The sequence below is a fragment of the Poecilia reticulata genome, chromosome 21 (genome assembly GCF_904066995.2).
Source record: "Poecilia reticulata chromosome 21, P_reticulata-male-v2, whole genome shotgun sequence".
NCBI classification, from domain to species: Eukaryota; Metazoa; Chordata; class Actinopteri; order Cyprinodontiformes; family Poeciliidae; genus Poecilia; species Poecilia reticulata.
In genome coordinates this window covers 23,963,391-23,983,632 of record NC_088850.1, presented here as the reverse complement: position 1 = coordinate 23,983,632, position 20,242 = coordinate 23,963,391, and the positions used below count along the sequence as shown (strand labels likewise).

The 20,242-nt window shown below is 47.7% G+C and overlaps 1 protein-coding gene across 3 annotated transcripts in view; it reads left to right on the top strand.

Annotated features, from left to right (window-relative positions):
* The window catches only part of mdn1 (midasin AAA ATPase 1), a 63,166-nt gene that overhangs the window by 42,104 nt on the left and 820 nt on the right, over positions 1 to 20,242 (top strand). Inside the window, exons 63-101 of one of the 3 annotated variants that reach the window (XM_008398484.3) lie at positions 1,841 to 2,513; positions 2,599 to 2,760; positions 3,234 to 3,516; positions 3,601 to 3,839; positions 4,902 to 4,997; positions 5,091 to 5,185; positions 5,753 to 5,877; positions 6,371 to 6,523; positions 6,654 to 6,763; positions 6,851 to 6,924; positions 7,023 to 7,206; positions 7,310 to 7,454; positions 8,055 to 8,201; positions 8,277 to 8,403; positions 8,502 to 8,607; positions 9,384 to 9,499; positions 10,376 to 10,768; positions 10,852 to 11,078; positions 11,204 to 11,341; positions 11,609 to 11,793; positions 11,950 to 12,111; positions 12,202 to 12,339; positions 13,127 to 13,262; positions 13,358 to 13,530; positions 13,610 to 13,741; positions 13,978 to 14,113; positions 14,516 to 14,805; positions 14,892 to 15,047; positions 15,622 to 15,723; positions 15,803 to 15,998; positions 16,094 to 16,264; positions 16,553 to 16,704; positions 16,817 to 16,906; positions 17,701 to 17,816; positions 17,952 to 18,126; positions 18,314 to 18,387; positions 18,495 to 18,609; positions 18,743 to 18,809; positions 20,082 to 20,224. In XM_008398484.3, coding sequence (XP_008396706.2) covers positions 1,841 to 2,513; positions 2,599 to 2,760; positions 3,234 to 3,516; positions 3,601 to 3,839; positions 4,902 to 4,997; positions 5,091 to 5,185; positions 5,753 to 5,877; positions 6,371 to 6,523; positions 6,654 to 6,763; positions 6,851 to 6,924; positions 7,023 to 7,206; positions 7,310 to 7,454; positions 8,055 to 8,201; positions 8,277 to 8,403; positions 8,502 to 8,607; positions 9,384 to 9,499; positions 10,376 to 10,768; positions 10,852 to 11,078; positions 11,204 to 11,341; positions 11,609 to 11,793; positions 11,950 to 12,111; positions 12,202 to 12,339; positions 13,127 to 13,262; positions 13,358 to 13,530; positions 13,610 to 13,741; positions 13,978 to 14,113; positions 14,516 to 14,805; positions 14,892 to 15,047; positions 15,622 to 15,723; positions 15,803 to 15,998; positions 16,094 to 16,264; positions 16,553 to 16,704; positions 16,817 to 16,906; positions 17,701 to 17,816; positions 17,952 to 18,126; positions 18,314 to 18,387; positions 18,495 to 18,609; positions 18,743 to 18,809; positions 20,082 to 20,224 — 6,502 coding nt within the window. Of the gene's footprint in view, positions 1 to 1,840; positions 2,514 to 2,598; positions 2,761 to 3,233; positions 3,517 to 3,600; positions 3,840 to 4,901; positions 4,998 to 5,090; positions 5,186 to 5,752; positions 5,878 to 6,370; positions 6,524 to 6,653; positions 6,764 to 6,850; positions 6,925 to 7,022; positions 7,207 to 7,309; positions 7,455 to 8,054; positions 8,202 to 8,276; positions 8,404 to 8,501; positions 8,608 to 9,383; positions 9,500 to 10,375; positions 10,769 to 10,851; positions 11,079 to 11,203; positions 11,342 to 11,608; positions 11,794 to 11,949; positions 12,112 to 12,201; positions 12,340 to 13,126; positions 13,263 to 13,357; positions 13,531 to 13,609; positions 13,742 to 13,977; positions 14,120 to 14,515; positions 14,806 to 14,891; positions 15,048 to 15,621; positions 15,724 to 15,802; positions 15,999 to 16,093; positions 16,265 to 16,552; positions 16,705 to 16,816; positions 16,907 to 17,700; positions 17,817 to 17,951; positions 18,127 to 18,313; positions 18,388 to 18,494; positions 18,610 to 18,742; positions 18,810 to 20,081; positions 20,225 to 20,242 lie in introns of all 3 variants that reach the window. The other 2 variants (XM_081602279.1, XM_081602278.1) reach the window with 2 other exon arrangements.

Below are 20,242 nucleotides of genomic sequence, written 5' to 3'. Positions count from 1 at the left end.
CCCAGACTTCCCTCTCCCCAGCCACTTCTTCCAGCTCCTCCGGGGGAATCCCAAGGCCAGCCGAGAGACGTAATCCCTCCAGCGTGTCCCTACCTCATACCATGAGAGACACAAATAAGCACGACATGCCGGCTCAGACGTCGCCCGGTCAAACAAGGTCTGCGTCAGGTGCTGGGGAACCAGAGCACCCTGATGAAAAGTGGGCTACTGGAACAAGACTGAAATGGGCGAGAGGTGAAAACATGGATCTGTTGGAATGCTACTACTCAAGTAATCCTAGTCAGAGGGGCTACATGCAAAGACTGTGGGAGGAATGGTTAGCTCGACATCCCCAGTCAACACTAACTGCCAAACAACTAGTAGCTCAGTGTTCCAACATCCGCAAACAGCAACTGCTGTCACAACTTGAGATTGACGAGGTACGACACAAGTGCTACGGGAAGGAGCCAGGATGCCATGTCAGAAGGGAGTCAACTACAATGATGAACGAACCATCTGAGCTGAACGAGGCAGCAACTGACCTGAGAGAGAATCATGGCCCGAATGAACACCAGACGAGCCCGACGCCAATTACAACAGCTGAGTGAAGTACCATCAGAAAGTCTCATTGAAGATGTGAATGCAGCATTGAGAAAACTAAAACTACTTTCATACCTGATTATATTATATTTAATATATACATCCATACATATATAGATATATAGCTATGTTTTTCAGCCGATGAATTCTAGCTTCAGAGTGATTCAGCAGCTGAGATTGAGTCCAAAATCCGATGCGAGATTCATCCGTGCTGCAGTGAATCCATCTCTCTTTAAAGATATCTTCCTCTTCTTCCTCATAACGTGTCTTTAGGAAACCTTCAAAACAAAAACGGAAGATTTGGGATGTATCTTATTTTTGACAGAGTGAAAGAATTATATATAATGGTCTTTACCACTTGTGTTAACTTTGCTGGTGAATATTATAACACGTAATATACGTTTTATAATATGTGTTATATATGTTATACAATATATAATAACTAATATATTGTTATTATATGTCTAATAACAATATATTAGACATATATCGTTTCATGTCTAATGTAGGCTCTTGTGTCAGATAATCTAATTCAACGTTAGAGAATTGAGCAGCCAATGCGGGGTCTACTCTTATATTATGTCTATGGTCAGAACACCCCGGAGTGAAACCACAGCATTTCCTTCAGCTCCCAGAAAACTCATCCTGTTCCTGGAAGCTGCTGTACAGAAACGATCTGCTGCTGGTACATGTCAATCATCTGCAGTCACTTTTGACAGCCAATTAGATTTCAGGGGGGCCATTGCCCACCTGGACACACCTCTAGCTCCGCCCAAGCTCAGGTTACCTGTGGATCAGTAGACTTAATGTCTCATCCACAGACACTGAACACAGAACCAGTGTACAATGTTAATTTTGACAGCAAAATTTTATCAAATTTTAGTATCAGTCTTTAGACTAAAATATCATTTACAGAACAGAAGCTGTGCAGTACACCATCAGTCTACTGTACATGTTCAGCTCAACAGCAAAAACGAAAAAACAGACAAACTCTAGAGTTCTCTTCAGTGATATAAAAGCAAAGAAAATGATACTACAAAACTAACATCTAATTGTGACAGCAGATTTTTATTTAATTTTAGTGTTTGGTGTTGTGTCTCTTTGCGTGTGCACGTGTGTGTGTGTGTGTGTGTGTGTGTGTGTGTGTGTGTGTGTGTGTGTGTGTGTGTGTGTGTGTGTGTGTGTGTGTGTGTGTGTGTGTGTGTGTGTGTGTGTGTGTGTGTGTGTGTGTGTGTGTGTGTGTGTGTGTGTGTGTGTGCAGGTACCTGTGGATCCGCATGCAGCAGGTGAAGGAGCAGATAGCGGAACTGTCCAGGAAGCAGGCCTTCCGGCCGCAGCAGGCCCAGTATGGCCGCCTGTTCCGGGAGCTGCAGCACTACCTGAGCAGCGTGGGCCACATGTCTGCTGTAGAGGAGCTGCTGTCTCGGCTCCTGAAGGCCCTCCAGGACCCGTCCTCCTTCAGGTCCGGGTCAGCCGTCCGGGCCCTGCTCAGGGAGGAGGCCAGCTGGCAGAACTCTCAACAGCGCTTCTGCCAGAAGCTCCTGGATGACTACCCTCTGTTCCCGGACCTGGTGGGCCCGGTCCGAACCGGCCTGCTCCAGCTGCGGTACGGCATGAGGCTGGTGGCCTCCCAGCTGGCCGCCTCTCTGACCCCTGTCCCCGGCCTGACCAAGCTGGTGTCCTGCTTGCTGTCCTTCCCCTCCGTGTCCCCCAGCCTCCCGTCGGACCTGGACCGGGCCCAGTTCCTGTGCTCCAGGACCTGTATAGATGTTGTGCACAGCCTGGAGAAGCTTCTGCCCCAGCAGGAGGCAGGTGGTGTGGCCCCGCAGCCCTCTGCTCTGCTGCTGAACGCTCTGCTGTATGTCCGCTGCCACAGCTTGTCCACAGGAGAGCTCAGTGAGGAGGCATGCAGCCTCTTCAGACACATCTGCCAGGTCAGACCTCCTGCTCGGCCTCTGTCCGCACATGTTTCAGTAGCGGTGTTCCTGGCTTCCTGTCTGACTGCTTGATGCTCCTCAGGCCGTGGTGAACGAGTGGGACAACCAGGAAAAGAGGAAGCAGGAGCAGCAGCAACTGGAGGCTTCTCTGTACCGCAGCCGCAGCCGTCTGCACGGCTCAGGCCTGACCCAGGACCAACAGGACGAGACGGACTTCAGGCGCCACTTCCCTCAGTTCAGCAAGGTAGAAATATCCTGCAGCAGGACATCTTCCCAGTCCAGTTCCCACTGCAGAACCCCTGGACTCTCTTTGTTTTACAGTTCTTACCAACGTACCTGGTTAGGTTTCTACTTTTAATAGCAGTCACTGAAGCATGTAGCTTACCTGATAGCTCACAGCAGCACATGCAAAGGCTCATGGGTAATTAGGTTATCAGTTCTCCAGTTAGTAAAGTGCGCTCCTGCGCCGGAGCATTGGCTGAACTGATAAGGAGCTATTTTGCACCACCAGCTGACTAACATCAGCAGGTCAGGTGTGTGAAGTGTGTTGTCCAAGGACACAAACCACAAAGGGCTTCAGGCATAAATTAGTCATTTGCAGTTTATGGATTTTAGTTGTGCAATGGAAATTCTATATATTCCATTCTGAATGAGCATTTTTCTCTAACTATTTTGCTAAGAGTGATTGTGATTGGTTGATCTGGTTTTGTTATCCAGGACTTTGCAGATATTTTGTCCCAGCCCAGCCTGGAAGGCCTGGCTGACACAGAACCAGAACATGAGGCCGATGCAGCCCAACAGGCGGCTGCTGCAGCCTCTCTGTCTGGAGCTGCCATCAACACATTGGTCCAGGTGCATCAGTGTGTGTGTCTGGGTTACGCCCAATCACTGTGGTACCAGGGCACACCACCAACCAATCACAGTAAAGAACATATCAAAGCCCTGATATCTTCCCATCAGATTGCTTCCCCTGTGATGACTCACTTCTATCATCTGATTGGTTCGTAGCTTCTGTCAGTCAGATATTAATAAAGGTTTACTATTCAAGTCGGAGTGGAACAGTTAACTTGTATTTCCTGCTTAGATTCAGAGCTGGACCTGCAGCTGTCCGGCTGCGGCCTGCTGCTCTCTACCCTCCTCCAGAACACAGTGTCGGGCTCCGGGGGTTCTGATGAGCTGGCCCTCTCCTCAGACGGGCCCTATGACTTCTACCAGCAGCCTAACATGAGAGAGGCGCGCCTCTGCCTGCCTGTTCTGGAACAACTGAGTGAGGCGGTAAAGACGAGGCTGGAGGAATGGCCGGAGCACCCTGCTCTGGTCCAGGTCAGTCCTCCTGCAGAGACACCAGCCATGGACAGATGGCTTGTCTGTCTACTGATTTCAGTTTAACATGGTGATTATACAGGCAATCCACGCATGCCAAAAATTCATTTGAGATGCAAGTTGGCCTTAAATACATTCAGCACAGGTTTTACATGTTTGTCGTAGCAGCACTATTCAATATCATGTGTAGCAATTCAATTTTTTTTCCTCATGGTCAGGAAAAAGTTTGAGTCGCGCACAGACATCTTCATAGTGAGACCATCAATGTATACTATATTTTTAATCATACAATATAGTATAGTGATATCAGTGGTTTAGGCTACAAGTAACTAGTTGCTTGATCCAAAGGGATCAAGAAAGTATGAGTTACAATGTTGTTGTAACTCATTAGTTCAGTTGTAACTCATTAGTTCAAAGCTGTGGTGCATTCTGTGAGAAAAACTTTAAATCTCTTCTCAGCCTCAACCACTATGGAGGTTGAGGCCGCAGAGAGCCTTATGCACTGTGAGAAACACAAAGCTCCTGCCAAGAGCCACAAATAAAACCCAGAAACATCACAGTTTATACTCTTTGACAGTAATACAGCAAGATTCTCAAAACATACTATATGTTTATAGTTTTCTTTGTTTTTTGTCTTAAGTTTCATTTAAGGTGGCATTAAAGAGGTCTTAAGAAGTAAACTTGCTGAAACTGTTTTAGCTGTTATTTAACTAATTAAAGTTCAGATTGAGTCAAATTGATAATCTGAGACAAGACTTTAAAATTGATTTTCACACATGTTCTTCATCTAACTGAGATGATGGAACTCTGCAGAAGGAAACAGAAGAATGGACACAAAGTTTGTAGTGCAGACAGGTGGAGAGCTGCAGCTGTTACTGACCTCTACTTCATAATCATCTTCTCTATCTGTTGGTCTGACACAAACACAAGATGTTTTATGTGAAAATGTTCAAAGGGTATTAATACTTTTCCAGCTTATTGTAACTGAATGTTGCAGGACAAGAATATAATGACTGAGTTGCGTCCAGTGCTGAGTGTAACGACTGCTTCTGTGTTGTGCAGCTGAACGTGGTCATGGACAGGATCAGGTCGTTCAGCTTGGCCTGCCCTCTGGCCAAGTTCCTCAATGGTCTGGAGATTCTGCTTGGCAAAGCGCAGGTAAGACACTTTCACTCACATGCTGATCTAGCAAACTATCAAACATTCAGCTGGCTTCTATTGGTCAAACTCTGTTTGCTGTCAACCAATCAGGAGTGGGAGAATAATGCCAGCCGCGCCGTGTCCCTGCGGAAGGAACTGGAACCAGTCACCCAGCTGATCATCCAGTGGCGCAAACTGGAGCTGAAGTAATATAGGAAGGGATCCAGTTCTTCCTAATCTGATCTGACCAGTTTTCTTATTGCTCTAAATTAAGTTTGAGTTGATTTAGCCTAAAATGTTAATAATCCGGGGCTGCACAGTGGCGCAGTTGGTAGAGCTGTTGCCTTGCAGCAAGAAGGTTCTGGTTTCGATTCCCGGCCCCGGTCTTTCTGCATGGAGTTTGCATGTTCTCCCTGTGCATGCGTGGGTTTTCTCCGGGTACTCCGGCTTCCTCCCACAGTCCAAAAACATGACTGTCAGGTTAATTGGCTTCTCCATATTGCCCCTAGGTGTGAGTGTGTGTATGCATGGTTGTTTGTCCTGTGTGTCTCTGTGTTGCCCTGTGACAGACTGGCGACCTGTCCATGGTGAACCCCGCCTCTCGCCCGTTACGCTAGCTGGAGATTGACACCAGCAACCCTCCCGACCCCACTGAGGGACAAGGGTGAAAGAAAATGGATGGATGGATGGATGGATGGATGGATGGATGGATGGATGGATGGATGGATGGATGTTAATAATCCACTGCCTGGACGGTCTTTGTTGTGTTGCAGCTGCTGGTCAAGCAGCCTGGACATCGCCTTGAGGCGCCACACGGAGAAATCCACCAAACACTGGTTCTCCCTCTACCAGCTGGTAGAGGGTTACCTCCAGGAACAGAGAGAGGAGGCGGACACAGGTAGACCCAACCGCTCAGCCGCTGAGTCATCCTCAGGCTGATCTAGAGTCATCCTGGTTTAGGACGGATGTCAGAACGACAGTTCAGTTCCAATGTGTGTTTTTAGTAAATACATATCCGCTTAATAAACATGAGAATTTTTTCGTTTTAGACTGAGAATAAAATCTATTTTGCTTGGTGGCCTTGGTTAGGTTACTAGGTCAGGGGTGAGCAGACCTGGTCCTGGAAGGACGGTGTGTGTCCTGCAACTCTAAGACTCTCAATCTCTCTGATCCAATACACTTCAATCAAATAGCTGAGTCGGCTCATATGTGCAGTCAAGTTCTCCAGAATCCTGCTAATGACTTCATTGTGTGACTCATTGTTGAAGTAGAGACAAATCTTAAGGTTGCAGGACGCCGGCCCTCCAGGCCTGGAGCTGCCCAGCCCTGTACCAGAGAGAGAAGGCTTCAGCTGCTTCTAAACGGCCTTTTGCTTTGACTGTCCCCACCAGGAGAGGAGGCAGACAACCTGTCCCTGTCCTCCGTGTCCTCCACTCTGGAAGCCTTCATGGAAGGCTCCACCCTGGGCGAGTTCCACACACGTCTGAGAATGCTGCTCAGCTTCCACTGCCACCTCCTGCTGGTGCCCGATCTCTCAGGTCAAGGTCAGTCCTGGGCCCACATACCCAGCTCTCGGGGGGGGGCGGGGGGGGTATTTAAAAGCTGAACCTCTTTATGAAATGCATAATTTGGTGTGGAGGTTCTGCCTGTGATGACCTGTTGTTTCTCTTCCAGAGTCTTTGTCCCGGCTTCTGTGGAACCTTCATCAGTACTACAGCCAGTTCTCTGAGTCCGTCCAGGCCAAGATACTTCAGCTCAGACAGCCCATTGAGAAGGAGCTCAAAGTATGAAAGCATTCATTTCCCATCATGCCCCTGTAACTTTTCAAAGACCCCGTAAATGCCCCTGATGAACTCCACCTTCTTTCTCAGGACTTTGTCAAAATTTCCAAGTGGAATGATGTCAGCTACTGGTCCATCAAGCAGTCAGTGGAGAAGACGCAGCGGTATGGTGCATAAGAACCTGGGCTCAGATTTAATCCGATTATTGATTATGGATCATAGATCGTCTGCCAACTCCTCTCTGCGCTCTGCTTTCTCTTAGCACTCTCTTCAAGTTTGTGAAGAGGTTTGAGGATGCTCTGAGTGGACCCAGTCTAGCAGCGCTGGTGGAACAAGGAAGCAGTTCCAGCTGGGACCCAGAGCCTGTTGGGTCAGGGGACTCTCCCATCCAGAGGGTTCATCAGGCACTGAAGACCGCCATACCTGGCCAGGGCAGAGAGCTTCAGGTAAACGCCCCTAACACCAAGACACCCTCTGACTGTGATTTCAGCTCTTTGACCTTCTAATCACATGTTTGTTTTCACTGTTTTTACCATAAATATGTCTTAGAATGAGGACCTGGAGCAAGGCGCTGGATCGTCTTCCTTACAGGCCCGTTTGCCTGTTTTGTTCCGGAAGATGAAGAAGATGAGCATCCAGCTGCTGAAGAGAACATCTGTACCTGAACTGGCTGAAGATCTGGACTGTTTTACTGGTAAGATTCCTGTTTCTGCAAAATACAGGTCAGGTTTGACTAAATGTACTGTTAATATCATTTAGATCATTACAAATGAATCTAGTTAATATTTCTACTTTATCCTACTCATGCATAGCGGTCACTGCAGTGGACAGGTATCTATTAGCTATTTTCTTGTGGATTTTTATGTTATAAATGCACACTGACCACTGACGTGGACACTAGTGCATCATACACTATCAACTACTGTCCATCCACCGCAAGTGCAAGAAAATTTTTGTTAAATCCAATATGGCAGACAGACGAAAAAGCAACTCGTAAATATCCAGTCCCTCCTCCTACTGTAGAGGACTCTTGCAGGTAAAAAAAAACATTGTGACACCAAGTAACACCTGAAGACGAATGGTACTTATGTGTTTTCAAATATCTTTGTATTTGGAGAAAATTACAACTGATCATCTAGAAATAAATCCTAAAAAAAAAAAAAAAAAATTGTGTGAAAAAAATCCTGACATAGAGGATCATAATTCATGCATGTAAAGGTTAATTGAATTTGCTAACCTTTTTGCAAATACCATATTTATTTGCTGCTGTTGTTTAATTCTTGGTCTCATTCAGGTGAGATAATCAGCAACCTACGAGACCTGCAGAGCCTCAGCATAGACACAGCAAAAGTCAAAGAAAAGCAGCAGATGGAGGTCAAGCACATCCTTCAGCAGAAGCAGAGAGCTCTGTCTGACCTGTTCAAGATGCTCTCTGAAATAGGTTTGTTTCCTCGTCATAGTTTTACCTCAGCCTGTCTCACTTCTGCTAATTTGAAGCTGTTTCTGTCCTGGTTAGGCCTGTCGTACCGCAAAGGGCTGATGTGGAACAGAACCACTGACCCAGAAAGCACCCTCTGCATGCACCCGCTAGAGATGACCACTGCTCTCTCTGCTGTGAAGACCCATGGCCAGCCTGAGCATGTGTAAGCACAACTGATTCACAAAGACACACACAGCATGCCTAGAGGTGATCCGTTCTTTTGTCCAAGTTGCTCATTTCTCCCAAAACCTGATGCTGCAGGCTGTTTACAGAGTTACTGGGAGCCTGGGAAGGATGCCAGAAATACTTCTACCGTTCATGGGCCAGGAGGACGGCCCTGCGCACCGCTCTCCAGCACGCCTCAAAGGTGAGACACACATCAGAAGGCTCAGCTTTGTCTGGGTTCATGGTAATGTGAGGACATCTGATAAAATCAGCAGATATAATGGAGTCTCAGATGTTTGGATGAAGTGGTCAGTCCACAGCAACACTGCTGTTTCAACAAACACTACAAACTAATCCAGCTGTTGATGCAGCTGTGGAGGTATGACGTGTCTAGGAGAGGTGGCAGTAGAGTTTTTGATGACTGCCAAGGCTGAGCAAGACCTTTCAAAATCTTATGATCAAGATGCCAAAGGAATTGAGGAAAAAACAAAGCAGACAGACATAATCTGCGTTAGCTACAGATTAATAAAGCTAATGAGTCACACAAGGAAGCTGTGGGGGTGAGTGGTGGGCTTAGGTCAGAAGTGAATGTTTGTGAGCAGCAGTGTGGTTTCATACAAAAGAGCTCACTCAGTTCTACAGATGGGAATTTTAAGGAAGCTGATGGAGAGAGCAGAGAGAGCCTTCAGTTTTATACATCCTGACTTGTGCACAAAATACAGCGTCACAAATTTTTTGTTTTTGTACGCGTGTGTTATACAGCCCCAGAACTGTTCTGACATTAAGCAGTCTTGCAGATGAATCCTTATTAATACATCAGGTGTTTCTTTGAATACATAAACACTTCCTAGTTTACTGGAAAAGGTTGTTCATGACCCATGACTGCTGTAGACTGCTGGACATGTTCTTGTTGTTCTGTTAGACGAGCACTGATCTCCTGCTGTTGTCTGATGCTTGCTTTCATCTCCATGGTTACAGGAGCTCGGTGTTGGGAACATAGAGCGCTGCAGAGGTTTCTCCTCCCACCTGTTCAAGCTGTTGCTCAGACAGAGGCATCGGCTGGCCCAGCTGACCCAACACTGGGTTTCCCTCAGGTGAGGCCTTGCTGAGCTGAAGTAATGGAATGGAAACAGGAAACACAGCACATCCACACATTCTGAGAACATTCAGCAAGTCCAAGAAAAGGTCAAGTAAAGGTGGACAATATAAAGCTCTAACTGCTCCAGACACATAAAAACATCACAGGCCTGACTGACCTCTGAAGGGTCAGGCTGATTCTCATCTTGAACATTTGCTGAGCAGGCAGACTTCCTCTCTGCTTCTTGCTTATTATCAATCATGTTAAATTTGATTTCTATAACTGACTTTACTCTAATACACTGGGTTATGCAACAGATAGCAGGATTAGTTCTGAGTTGATCTGGATCAGGCAGAGTCACATCAACATAACCTAAAGAAGAGACATCAGCTTTATATTAACCACTGTGGTTCTAGTTAGGCATGTATAAAGCTGCATGTACAATGGAATATAGTCTGAAAACATTCAACTTCTAAGAACACGACATGATATGCAAAGATAAAAACAAGATAAAGTCTAGAGTCAGTTCAGCTCCAGGATGGTGCTGAACTGAAGTGTGTGGCTGGATTGAAGTGGTTCAGATCATCACATCTGTGTTTTACTCTTCTTCTAATGAATGAGAGAACAGTCCAAAGAGACAATGTGCACATGACCACATGATGTACAGCAAGGTCAGGGTTATCAACTATCAAGGTCACAGATGTTTCACTCTCACCTGGTTAGGTTTAAACTTCTGGTAAAGTAACCATTCCCCAGCAAACATCACACACACCAAGTACTGCCTGACTGGTTGAGTTCATTAGGTTTTCTGTTGACTCCTGCATCATGGACCGTTTTCATGGTTCACCACTCTGCTGCCCCTCCCCCTTCTTCTTCCCTCTCCCTGCTCCAGGAAGCTGACTGCCAGCCTCCAGGACATGCAGGCCCACCTCAGCTACAGTGAGGATGGGGGCTGCTGCCTGCCCCCCCAGGACTCTCTGCAGGACTGGTTCAGAAGAGGCCGGGGGCTGGCCGCTCAGAGTGCCACCCTTCTGCAACAACTGTCCTGGCTAATCCAGTGTTGTCCTGAAGAACCTCAGCAGAGGGAGCAGACGGGCGCCAGCAGCAGGCGCCACACCCTGATGTGCCCTTCCCCCCTGGTAGTGCAGCAGCAGCCCCCCGGCTGCCTGCTGAGGAGGGGAGACCCCGGCTGGACCCGGCTGCAGCAGCAGGTCGCTGCCATGCTGAAGGACAGTCAGAGTGTGAAGGAGCAGCTGGACCCTTCTGGGTCCATCCTCTTCTCCTGGTATAGCATCATGCAGACACCTTCAGTCCCACCACTCTGACAAAAACTGAACACAGATCTGTTTCCTTTGGTTTTCCCCTCAGGAGCACCTTCACCACCTGCTGTTCAGCCATGGAGCAGCTAGGGGGCGTGGCAGCCCAGATGAGCAGCATAGAGAGCTTGTTTTCCCCGGCAACTGGGGAGGGTGGGGCCAACACCCAGCCCGCCATAACACAGAGTCTGAACTACGTCCGAGGACAGGTGGAGGCAGCCATCACCGAGTTTACCAGCTGGAGGAGCCAGCTGCTGTCCCCGGGGCCTGTGCCCATCGGTCAGCACGCAACACACACACCTCACCTGCTTCTGCTCTCACACACACCTCATGTGCTTTTCCTGTCAGTCACAGATGATGGCCTGTTGACAGACTGGAATCCTCTCCTCTGGTTCTGTTTGCAGGTCAGCAGTCTGCTTTCTGGAGCTTCTTCTCTGCTGAGCTGGAGGCCAACATCAGCACCCTGCTGCATGCTGTCCAGAGACTGGTGAAAAGGAGAACGACTGAGGATGAAGGACAGACACAGGAAGAGCCAAAGACAGGTGACCATGAAGTCTCTGGCCTCTGATGGACCTGAGACTGGGACTGGACTGGACCAGAGCGTCCAGGTCCAACCAGGCTCAAGGTCTGAGTCTGGGATTAGACCAGAGCTTTGAGACTCTGGTCTAATACCAATTATGTGTGACGATTATGGAGTTCAGCACTTGGCATTGTAAAAGTTGTAATGTTCTAATACTTTAACGTTGTATTTGAAGTTGAATGAAACAGACACACACACATATCAGCCTTTTTTCTTGTTTGTGGCTCAGACGGAGCTGAGGAGGACCAGCCTGTGGAGGACCTGCTGAAGCCTGGTCACCTGACCCGGCTCCTGGAGGCGGAGCTTGAAGCTGAGGTGGAGGCTCTGTCTGTTGGCAGTGTGAGCGTTGCCGTGACGAACCTGCTAGGCTGTGTGAGGAGACACAGAGACTCCTGTCCCCCTTCACAGCTGCAGGTACCCACTGAGCGCTGCAACAGACGGGAAACAAAAAGATTGATCAGAATCATCTGCTGTCTCTGATTCTGATGCCCATCTGGTTCTGATACCAGATGGAACATGATGTCAGCAGGTTCTGCTGGTGTCCTGATCCCTGTGCTTCTTGTGTTCCAGGAGGTGAACCAGGCCTGCATGGCGCTGGTCCGGTTCCTGCCCCTGTTGGGAGTCTATTCAGACCTTGCCCGCTACTTCCTCTCTGTGTTGCTCACAGTCCACAGGAGCACAGGCAAGCTGCTGTCTGTGCTGTCCAGCATCTTCACCCAGCTGGCCCAAAAGGTGCAATGGGCCCAGTGTGTGACGGAGCATTCAGCCAGCAGGAAGGGAGCTCGGTGGGAGAACTGACCCGCTGTTTTGGTGTCCCTGCAGGGATTCTGTTTGCCTCAGGAGCTGATGTCCGGAGGCGACGCGGACGGAGCCACAGAGTTCCATGACTACGAGGGCGGAGGTATCGGAGACGGAGACGGCACCAAGGACGTCAGCGACAAGATCGAGAATGAAGACCAGGTGACGAGAAACTAAGTTCACATGGACGGTATCCATGGTTCAACCATGGTTCAACCATGGATACTGGGCTGTACCTGAGAAACAGGAAGACAAGGAAGAGGCAGCTGATGAAGATGAAGAAAGGAGGGAAGGAGAATAGAGAAGCATGGGAAGAAAAAGATGATAAGGCTCCAGAAATCTTACCTGTATCCAGGGAAGATTAAACCATTTCATCCATTAATCAAATGTTTCTGTTTTTAAAGATTTAATTTTAGGAAAATCAGGATGTATTTTTCACCAGCTAACTCTTTATGTGTCTGTAGTTCAGAGTGACGTCAGGCCACTGAGGCTACCATCGTCGCTATAGCTTGTATTTATTTGGACTTTGAATTCAGATCAGATCCCAGAAAGAATAACTGAATAGAAGTCAAATATTATGTCATTTTGAATTTATTTTTAAGAAAAGAAAGTGAGAGAAAAAAAGATTATATCACACACTGTGTTCATCTGCTTTCACATCCTTCTGTCCTCTGATCAGTCCCAGGTTGGGACAGAATATTCATTATCCTGGTGGATTCTCTTATTAACCTTTGACCTGAACTGTTCCAGATAGCTTATTATGTTATGTATCTGGGGGGAACCCAGGCTGACAGCTGTGATGTTTATGGAAGGGATTTTTGGGAACTTTTACTGTTTTTGTTTTTGAGCTGTAATCCAGGTGTCTGTGCTGCCTGAGGGGGGTCCCATCATGAGGGCAGGGCCCCATTGTGTCCCTGCAGGCCAATCTCTGATCCTCCTGTTCCTGCAGGTTGAGGATTCCTTCCAGGAGGGAGCAGAGAAGGAGGAGCAACAGAATCAGGAGAACATCAAGTCAGAGGACAACGGCATTGAAATGTCTGAAGACTTTGATGGACGAGTTCATGATGGGGACGAGCATGAAGGCGGTGAGTTGAACCTGGGGACAGATGTGTCCTCCAGGACATGTCTCTGGCTGTGGACATGCTGTGACTGACCCGCAGGCCTCTCTGCGTGTTTATAGTTGAAGACAAGGAGTCTGATGAAGAGGAGGAAGAGGAACTGGACAAAAAGATGGGAGACCTGGGAGAAGGTCAGACAGACACGTTGGATGAGAGAATGTGGGGGGATGATGAAGATGAGGATGAAGAGGAAGGCAGTGAGAAGGACGAGGAGTCTGGACAGGGCATGGACCAGGTATCAGCGGGTCTCAGGGTGTGTGTGAGACTGTGGTTCACACACCTTCATGTCCACGTTGTCCTCTGTCCTCCTGCAGGGAGAATCTGAGCTGGTGGCCAAAGAGGACAACCTGGATGCAGCCGACTCAAACAGGGACAAGAAGAGTCAGGACCAGGATGGAGAGCAGCATGAGGAGGAGACGGAGAAGATCCACGAGCAAGGAGACGAGGTGACCTCACATCCCCTCCAGCTATTCACTACTTCCTGTTCCTGTTTGCCTTGTCGTCTCCATATCAGAACCGGAGAATCAGTTGGGCAGAAATATGATACATCAGTTTGCTGTCTTCAAGATGGAAGACAACAAAAACTTCGACATTTGTTAGAAGCCCAGAAGTCTCATTCTTTTTAAAAGCTAAGGATAATAACAGCAGTCCAAACTAATGTGTGTGTTCCTCTGGCTTCCAGAGAGAGTTTGATGAGAACGAGGTGGACCCGTATCATGGTCAGCAGGAGCAGAGACCAGAACCAGAGGCCATGGACCTGCCTGACGACCTCAACCTGGACCAGGAGGAAGAGGCTGGAGGAGATGAGGATGGTGATGGTGATGGTGAGGAAGCTGCTGCTCAACGTCTAAACACATGAGTGTGTTGTCACTCATCATGTTCTGCTACTTTCTAACTTTTGACTGGACTATGTTAATTATTTTGACTAGATGTTAATTATTAAAACTAAAACTTCAATTATCTGCAATTTCCTTTAGGAATGCAGATCAACAGATCAGTCTTATGTTTGTGTTTAAAAATTCTCTTGTTTTGTTTTCCATTTATTAGGGTCAGAATTTTATTCAGGACTTGGCTAGCTGAACAAAAATCTTCTAATACGAACTATTTTAAGTTTTCCATTTGTTTAAAATGTAAGACTAAAACCAATTTCATTCCTAAATGTCCTGTTTGTCCTATTTCTACAAATAGTGAATGACTTATTGACTGTTTGGACTTTTCAGATGAAAACCCGCTAGACATCGATGACAAGGCCATGGAGGTGGAGCTGAAAGAGGAAGAACAGCAAGATGGAGAGGAACAGGAGTCAGGAGAAACTGAGATGGAGAACCAGAGAGACGAAAAACAGAACCAGGAACCCAAATCTGAGGAAGAGGACGAGAAAGGACATGAGAAACAGGAAGGGGAGGAGGAGGCAGCTGATGAAGAAGAAGAGAAGGAGGAGAAGGAGAATAGAGAAGCACAGGAAGAAAAAGATAAGGCTGCTGGAGATGACAGCGGAGAGAAACCCAAGGTCTGAGTACAAACAGAGTTGATGGTGTGACAGAACCCAGAGCTGCTAACAGCCTCGTTGTTTGGGTGTTTTGTTGGTTCGTCCAGCAGGAAGATGAAGCTGAGAGTGAGGATGATGAGCGGCCCAGCTCTGCTGAGAGGAAGGAGCACGGTGCAGACGGTCAGACTGGAGAGCAGAACATTCAGAGTGACTCCGCCGTGGAGCTGGCAGGCGCCGCTGCAGAGACAGATCAGGCTAAAGAGGTAAAGCTCCACCAGCTGCTCCTGACTGGGGCAAATATCAACCTCGTTTAGCCACGCTGTTATAGAACATGAAAACAGTCTGCACTCTGACCAACTGGGCAGTCAGTTGATCAGAGTGTAACATAACAAATATGTTTTATTTATAATAAAACATATCTGGTTCTTCTACAGCTGATTGAGATTTCTGGCCTCTGAAATTCCTGATCCTCAGTAGGAGGCAGATGGATTCTCTGCTTCAGATATCATGTGTCTTAACTTGGTGTTAGCAACTGACTGAGAGGAGCACATGCTTAGTTTTTCAATAGGATTCAAGACAGAAAATTAGCACAAACATCTCACACCAACTACCAAACACGGCTCAGTATGCAGCCTCAGCTTCCAGTCCACAAGAGGACATGGTCTCCTCTTCAGAACAAGAAGTCAAATGTAAAGCTGCATGTCAGACAACCGAATCATCACGTTGCATCAGGACTGAGGGATTAACAGTTTGAGAAATGTAGAGTGAACTTAAATTGACACTAATACAGGCCTGCTTCTTTGGTTTTCCTGCTTGGTTTTTTGTTTCCTCCTCTAGGAGCATGGCAGCGGTGCAGCTGATGCCAGCCAATCAGAAGGCCACCAGTCCAAGCTAACAGCCAGGATGGCCTCTCAGAAGCAGACTCAGAGCCAGACTCAGGTACTTCTTTTTCATCCCACTCTGCTGTTCTCCATGTTGGTGTTCAATTGGAACGAGGTTCTTCCACTTCCTGTTTCAGAGCTTTAAGAGGAAACCAGGCCAAGCAGATAACGAGCGTTCGACGGGGGATTACAGCGAGCGCGTCAACAAGCGCCTGCGAATGGCAGAGAGCAGCCAGGAGTGCTCTGAGAGCAGGCAGGCAGACGGCCAGCAGGACTCAGACCTGTACGAACACATCCGACCTGGGGAGACGGCCTACGACTCCCAGACCTATGGTGAGTAATCACACGCGCACACACACACGCACGCACACACACACACACACACACAGCGCTCTGGAGCTCAGGAACCCTCTGATGCTTGCTTTCAGATGTCGCCAGTGCAGAGCAACAGACGGCAACAGGACCTCTGAAGGATCAGGATGAAGATGGAAATGATGATGTTGCCATGGAGACAGAGGACCAGGAGGAACAGCTCCAGTCTGCTGATGTAGAGGAGCTGAAGCCGGAGCAGCTGGAGACCTCCAAGTTCTCCCAGAAAGGTTCCTGATTCCTCCTCCTGGCCCAGAATATTGAGCCTGGTTCTGGTTCAGTTCTGGTCTGATTCTGATGTGGCTCTAGTTCTGGTTCTGGTCTGGTCCTGTCCGGCTCTAGTTCTGGTTCTGGTCTGGTCCGGTCCTTGTTTTGGTTCTTTTCCAGTTCTGGTCCAGTCCGGTCTGGTCCGGATGCGAGCTGCGTCATCCATCAGACAGAGATCAGAACCCAGCCTGGTGTGTTAGACTGCTCTCCCTCCTTCTGCCAGCTTCAGCCTCCATGTTATCGTTGTGCAGGTGTGGAGAGCGGAGAGACTGAGCAACAGAGGCAGGATGAGGAAGATGAGAGGCTGAAGGAGCGACGACCTCCTGGAGAGGAAGAGCAATCCACCAGGAGCTCTGAATCCACCATTCACACGGCTCCTGCTGTCATGCTGCTGTCTGAGCAGGTAGAACCCTGACCGCTGCGTCCTGCCCAGAAGTATCAATGCCCCAAAATCTAATAACTTCCGACAATACTGTAAGGAGTAGTTATTATTAAGTTCAGATATGTTTCTGTAGAAGACGGAGCGAGACCCAGAGGAGCTGAGGAGGGAGATGGAGCTGCAGCTGGAGGCCTGGCGTCAGCTGGCTCCAGGAACCCAGGAGGAGGTGAGGCACTCTCAGCTGGTTCACCTCTACTAACGACGATCATCCTGGGGTCAAAGGTTACACATTGACCACTGAGCATGTACATCTGACATGTACAAACAGGGTGACAAAACCCCCACACCCTGTCCTCATCTCAAAAATTAATTTGACAACAAGGTCACCAGTGAGCTTCTGTTAGCATTTCAGGAAGTAAGAAGTTCAGATTAACTAGAGATTCTGGTGGTTTTACCACGTCCTCTAACAGGGAAGAGAAGTGAATATTATTGATTCCAAGGGAGAATTCCTTATTAATTGATAAGCTACTCCATTAAATGTTAATAATAGAAATAAAATAAATAATACAAACATAATACATAATAATAAACATGTAATAAACATATAACATAATAATACCAATATACAAATATAACCATAATACAAATCTAACCATAAGCAATAAAATTTCTTCCACAGGGAATGCATCAATACACACATCATATGGTGTTTGTGTGTATTATATTTTTTTGACATATAATACACACTTTTTCCAGTAAGCTTCTTACCATCGAACTGACACATTACATGTTGCAGGAAAACGTTAGTAACGGAATAAAATTTCAAACCTGAACACAGTCCACTCCTCCAGGAAGCATCGTTTCTCAACATGTGAGAGCCCAGAGCCTCTGGAGGAAGCAAAGTGTAGGTCTGATTTCTACCAGACTAGTTCTGTTCTAATGCAGCGTGGCATCTGGATGTGGGGAAGGTGTTGGTGTTTGCTGCAGCTCAGACTCTCCCTGCTGCTCTGTTGGTTCCAGGAGGCTGCAGCAGCTTCCATGTGGCTCCAGTACCAGGCCCTGACCTCTGCCCTCTCCCAGCAGCTGTGTGAGCAGCTGCGCCTCATCCTGGAGCCCACGCAGGCTGCCAAGCTCCGGTCAGTACACACACTCTGCATGGATGTATTGTCTTTCTGCTGGGCCAGAACCCTGAGATGATCATGTGTTGGTGATGGGTGTGTGTGTGCGTGTGTGTGCGTGTGTGTGTGTGTATTCTTGTGGCTGCTCCTCAGAGGGGACTACCGCACAGGGAAGCGGTTGAACATGAGGAAGGTGATCCCTTACATTGCCAGTCAGTTCAGAAAGGATAAGATCTGGCTGAGGAGGACCAAGCCCAGCAAGAGAGAGTACCAGATCTGTCTAGCAGTGGATGACTCCTCCAGCATGGTGGACAACCACTCCAAACAGGTACACGACCCCGACTGCAGACGTGACCTTAACTGAGCTCACAACTTTTTGTTGCTGGGAAAAAAACTTCTTCATTAGAAAGGAGGATGCGCTCAAAGTGCCTCCTGTCTCTGAACCCAAAACGGTCCAATCGTTTGACAGTGTCATGTAACACTATGACTGTCTGTGCTTCCTCTGTGTGTTCCAGCTGGCATTTGAGTCCCTGTCAGTGATCATAAACGCTCTCACTCTGCTGGAGGTCGGCCAGGTGTCTGTGTGCAGGTGATGCCACTGTTGTCTGTCTATATGGAGGAAGAAATTAAACAAACGTTTTGGTTCGATGTAAACGTGAAGCTGATAAGAGTCCTGTCTCCTCTTCCTGTGTGTAGCTTTGGGGAGCAGATGCAGCTGCTGCATCCCTTCCAGCAGCAGTTTAACGACGAGTCGGGGGCTCGCATTCTGCGCCACTGTCAGTTCCAACAGAAGAAGACCAGGATAGCTCAGGTAGGCATTTCCCCAGCGGCTCTGAGGATTGTTCGCAGTCCTGTGTTTTTGTGTGTTTTGTCTGGGCTGGAGGTCAGCTGCTCTGGAGCCCTGTGGACTCTGGGCCTGACTGGTTCTTTGTTCTCTTCTGCAGTTTTTGGAGACGTCTACTAAGATGTTTCTCTCAGCACGACAGCAAATTCCAGGATCTCTGAGCTCAGGTAAACCAGCATCACACTGCTGGACCAGTCCATCCATCCATTCATTTTCTTACACCCTTGTCCCTTAATGGGGTCGGGAGGTGCTGGTGACTATCTCCAGCTAACGTTCCGGGCGAGAGGCGGGCGGGGTTCACCCTAGACAGGTTGCCAGTCTGTCACAGGGCAACACAGAGACAAACAGGACAAATAACCATGCACACACACACACACACTCACACTCACACCTAGGGAGAATTTGGAGAGGCCAATTAACCTGACAGTCATGTTTTTGGACTGTGGGAGGAAGCTGGAGTACCCGGAGAAAACCCACCATGCACAGGGAGAACATGCAAACTCTATGCAGAAAGACCCCAGGCTGGGAATCAAATCCAGAACCTTCTTGCTGCACGGCAACAGCTCTACCAACTGCGCCACTGTGCAGCCCTGCTGGATAATAATAATAATAATAAAGAAGAAGAAGCTCGCAGTCCTGTGTTTTTGCTGACGAATACATTTTATTTGTATTCACCTTTCTTGACACTCAAAGTCACCTTACATAATGTAACAAACACAAAATTAAAATACATAGTTAAACTTAAGTACAACACAAGATTTAAAAAACAATGCAATTACAATCAAAGAGTGTAAGCTACTTGAAACAGATGAGTTTGAGTTTGGACTTGAAGTATGGAAAAGAGTCTGTTTCAGAGATTAGGTGGGAGCAGAGCAGCTGAATGACGAACAGAAGAACAGGATCTGAGGGTAACGGGGGGTGTGGCCATGTGAAGGAGGTCCAAAATATATGGAGGGCAGAGGTTGTGAACTGGTTTGACAGAAGGAGTATTTTATATTTGATGTGATATGAGATGGAAATCTAATGGGGCTGTTGTAGAGCATCATATTAAATATGACTGTCAGTATCCATTCAGTAACAGGAGACGGCAGAGATTGGAGCAGTTCTTCACTGATGCCTTTCAGGAAGAAGGTCTTGTGTTCAAATTGTTAACATGTTAATAAAACTATTATAAAGGTAAATCATCCACCACAACTGGATCACCTTAAAATGTCCAACCAACACCAGGACAAGACCTGTCTACTAATAATAATATTCAATAGCCTGATGGTAATAAAAATCTGATTAAAGCTTTGTGTGACAGCTGCTGACTTTAAATGAGACGGTGTGTCAGGATTGTGTTTGATAAAGGCAGGAGCAAAGTGTTGCTCTTCACTGCAGCATGATCAGCTTCTGTGGGCAGAAAATCATGATTCATACTGACTCCTGATGACCCTCAGAGACGGCCCAGCTGCTGCTCATCGTGTCTGACGGCAGAGGACTGTTCCTGGAGGGCAAGGAGCGCGTGGTGGCAGCTGTGCAGGCAGCACGCACAGCTAACATCTTTGTGATCTTCGTGGTGCTGGACAACCCCAACACCCGGGTGAGAGCATGACAACCG